Source organism: Saccostrea echinata, unplaced genomic scaffold (assembly GCF_033153115.1).
Source record: "Saccostrea echinata isolate AGI-Se365-2 ecotype Australia unplaced genomic scaffold, CSIRO_AGI_Sech_v1 ptg000001l, whole genome shotgun sequence".
Taxonomy (NCBI): Eukaryota; Metazoa; Mollusca; class Bivalvia; order Ostreida; family Ostreidae; genus Saccostrea; species Saccostrea echinata.
Genome location: NW_026889750.1, coordinates 17,567,085 through 17,570,990, shown reverse-complemented (window position 1 = coordinate 17,570,990; position 3,906 = coordinate 17,567,085). Strand labels below are relative to the sequence as shown.

Sequence of the window (3,906 nt, the reverse complement as noted above, 5' to 3'; positions counted from 1 at the left end):
GGTTATTTACTTCTTCGGATTTTCACTGCAGCAATTGTTAGTTATTAACTAGCTAGAAAATTAATCCATAGCTCAAAAGAGAATCATAGCCTCATCCAATCTATGGAATTGAGATAAACTAATTTTAATGTCTTTTTTTGTGCAGCAAAATGGTTGCAACCCGTGAAGAAGACTTTGAATATGGAATCGGCAAATTTCGACCGAAATTTCTTCAGCACTTTGCCAACATCAATGCGTTTGTAGTAATTTATAGTATAGTTGGCATGATATCTCAGACTCTTGTTGCTAATGTTAATACACAGGTACCAAATCTGGAGCGACAATTTGGTTTAAATAGTGCTCAGAGCGGACTAGTAATGGTCTTCAATGATATAGGGTTTTTGGCGGTTGTTTAATTTGTGTCGGCTGCTGCTAGGTTTGTTCACATTCCGAGCATGTTATTCTTTTGTATTTTACTGTACGGAATTTCTGGGCTTACATGTAGCACCCCCACTTCATTGTTGTTTCGCGAGGCCTCTTGAATCTCTGAACTTAGATTCTATTGCCACAAATGCCACAAAAAATAGCAACAAAGTAAATCTTTGTCGTCCTGGGTTCAATGTCACAGAAGAAGAGTGTCAATCTAGTTACAAAACACACAAATAAAGTTTTAACTGCATCGATTTATTCAATTAAGAATCTTGCAGTGGTCTTGATTGGGATCGGTATGACCCTATAGGGCATCGGAAAAGCCTCACGGGGCCCCTATTACATGGTTTATGTAGATGACAACATTGACCGAAGAAAAACAGGATTTTACTCAGGTACATGTACTTTGACAATATTATTATTTATGATGTTAGCTAGAACAAATATGAACGGATTTCAAAACTAGATTTGCCTTATATGATAATTAGGTATTGCCATTGCCTCGTCATTTTTTGGCCCAGCAATTGCATTTGGACTCGGTGGATATTTCAGCAGACTATACATAACTTTGGAAGGTAAGTTTGTTTGATTAAGTTTTATCCACTAGGCTTTTAGCTTGATACACCATCAGGTAGGCCTGGATTACTGTGAACTTACTTGTAATATTCATCACTAATCAAAATTGGTAACCACTCGTCTTTTAGATATCGTGCACGTGTCTGTCAATATCATACAACAATTAAGTAATTCATGTACGTTCTTATCCATTGGTGAGTTTACAGCAACAGGGGATTACTCCTATTCTTAACTTTAAATTGTACCGACAAAGGAAACAAACCAGAAAGCTATAATGAAGGAAAAGAAGAACAGTGGCTTTTCCTCAGCTAGCAAGGATGGTTCCTTCCCTTCGACCATTTACTTTTTTGTATCAAGAGATAGAGAAGAAGGTTGATAAAAATATCTTAAGTAAAGTGGTTGAACACAAAAATAGGGTTAGCAATTTGTAACCGGTTAACACCATGTCCTTACTCAGTCTGTCGTTTATTTCTTAACTGATAATAATTAAATAACCGTGTACGGTGAACTCTGATTATTATATATATAAATATATATTACCCGGTCAACATCTACCCTTTGCAATTATCTGTTAAATTATACATGTATTTTTAAACAAACATTGTAAATTAAGTAATACACACTTAGTTAAAACTCAGTTTCTGTTTATGGTGATAAGGCAGAATGGCCTTGTCAATGTCTTTGATATCTTAAGACACACGTAGTTAAAACTCAGTTTCTGTTTATGGTGATAAGGCAGAATGGCCTTGTCAATGTCTTTGATATCTTAAGGATTTTTCATAGTTTCCTTTTTTTCTTTTGAAATTGATGTAAAATACATGAAGATTATTGTTAAATCATACACATAATACTACAAACGTCCTTTTATTAGTTTTCTTGTGTATATGAATAGAGTTTACTGTATAAAAATCAGAAAATTGTGTACATGTATTTTGATACAATTAACCGGTTAATCGGTCGGAACGTCCTGCGGTTAACCGATTAGCATTCTACATTCGATTGCCATCCCTAATCAACAAATCAAAACTTTGCATCTGTCTTCCAAATTTAAGTATCCAGTGATTTTCTTTGCTTTCGTATTAAAATTCTAAACAGTTTTTACTATTTTAAACAGTTCGGAAATATATATTTTCAAATTTTTTCAAGTAAGCATATTACATAAGGGGTGAAGTAATGTTGATGCTGGGATTGGGGATCATTTACGTCTGAAAGAGGTTATTGTCTGTTATTTGTACAGGTCAAGTAATCCTTTAAGCAAAAACCCAAAGAAGTAATAAATTTTCAATTTCACTCAAAAAAGTCCTGTTGGTATTTTTTTAATTTTAATTTTTTTATTTTTTATTTTTGTTTGTTTATTTTTGTTTATCACGATGTACAAGAATATTGATAAAATTATTTTTAAAAATAATTTCAAAATAAGTAAAAACCAAAGGTGTTTGTTACGGTATATGGTATTTTTTCTGTCGAAGATGTTGATATGGACACACGTGATCTCCGCTGGATAGGAGCTTGGTGGTTGGGTTTTCTTGTCTTTGGTTCGATGTCCATCATCCTAGCATTCCCTCTGGCTCTGTTTCTAAGACAACTGAAAATGTCCAAAAAAGATATAGCACAGGGAAAAGTTCAAGAAAGGCCAGTTATTGAGGAAAGTTCATTTTCCGAGAAACTAAAATGTGGGTAAAAATTACACGTACATATTTTTTTTCAAAAAAAAAAAAAAAAAAAAAAAAAAAAAAAAATTTGAAGAATCTGAGAGAAAATCTGGTTATATACACTGCGTATATTTTAAAGAAAGTGTGAATACTTGTAATAAAGTATTGATTGATAAATTTGAGAACAGTTTGATAACGAAAGAAATGAGATTTCCTTCTCTTGACAATCATGTTCTGAGAGTTCTTTTACTAAGTTCACATCAAACACCAGATAAAAACTTTAAATTAGAGTGCACGTATTCTTTAATCTCTAATTCTTCTCTCCATTAATTAATGTTATTAGTAACAGGTATGCTCTTTTTCAGTGAGCATCAAGGGATATTGGAAAGTGGTTCGAAATCCAGTTTTTCTTCTCACGTCAAGTAATCAAATCTTCAACATAATGTCTTTCGGGGAATTCCATGGTTTCTCGGCCAAATTTGTGAAGACACATTTCAATATACCACTGTCTCTTGGCAACTACATATTAGGTAAGAATGAACTAACCATTTTGATCAAAGTACATCTTTTGCATGAGTTAATAAGAAAAAAGAGCATTTTTAAGACATGAACCTTCGTATTCTAATTTTTTTTTTGTTATATTTTTTTAAATATAAATTTTACTTTATAATTTAGCTGGCGCTAATATGTCAGTAGTGGCTTCCGGTTCATTTCTGGGAGGTATCGTCACAAGGAAAATAGCCATGACCCCCAGAAACGTTTATGGGATGATCTTAGGCTTCTATACCTTCAATATAATTTACTTCGCTCTCGCCATGGCCTTGAGTTGCCCACAGCCAACTATCATTGGTCCACGAGTAAAGTGAGTGTTGGTTTTAAGCACTTAGTAAGTTTGTTGTTCATACCATCTCCGTAAGGAATAGGGTTTATAATTATGATCCTACCTTCCGGTACGTTAAGGTATCAAATCTATACATGAATTATATTTGACATGATTTTGTGCAATAAATTTAAAAAAAAAATTAAATGGTATTAACATATATCATCATTTACATACGAATTATCAGGTTATTAATTAAACACTGAATTGTCTACTGATTTTTCCGTTTACCCGATCATGACAATGAGCACACGACGGGTGTGACCGGTCGACAGAGGATGCTTGCTCCTTCATGGCACCTGTTCCCACCTTTGATGTTTTTTAGAGGTCCATGTTTGCTCTGTTCCCGATTTGTATTGTTTCAATGGACTTTTGAGCTTGGTTACTGTT

At 33.5% G+C, this 3,906-nt stretch overlaps 1 protein-coding gene across 1 annotated transcript; it reads left to right on the top strand.

Moving 5' to 3' along the window:
- Window positions 1-715: 715 nt before the first annotated feature.
- On the top strand, window positions 716-3,502 carry LOC133195116 (solute carrier organic anion transporter family member 2B1-like). The gene is made up of 5 exons (XM_061330990.1): window positions 716-803; window positions 897-983; window positions 2,454-2,657; window positions 3,002-3,166; window positions 3,312-3,502. The coding sequence occupies exons 1-5, from the start codon at window positions 752-754 to the stop codon at window positions 3,500-3,502; spliced, it is 699 nt and encodes a 232-aa protein (XP_061186974.1). The 5' UTR covers window positions 716-751.
- Window positions 3,503-3,906: the final 404 nt, after the last annotated feature.

Bases quoted from the DNA above. Each gene is read 5' to 3' on its own strand.
- LOC133195116 (XM_061330990.1), top strand. From the start codon at position 752: ATGGTTTATGTAGATGACAACATTGACCGAAGAAAAACAGGATTTTAC. The intron at 804-896 runs GTACATGTACTT...TATGATAATTAG, and splicing joins AAAAACAGGATTTTACTCAG to GTATTGCCATTGCCTCGTCA. The intron at 3,167-3,311 runs GTAAGAATGAAC...TTTATAATTTAG, and splicing joins TCTTGGCAACTACATATTAG to CTGGCGCTAATATGTCAGTA.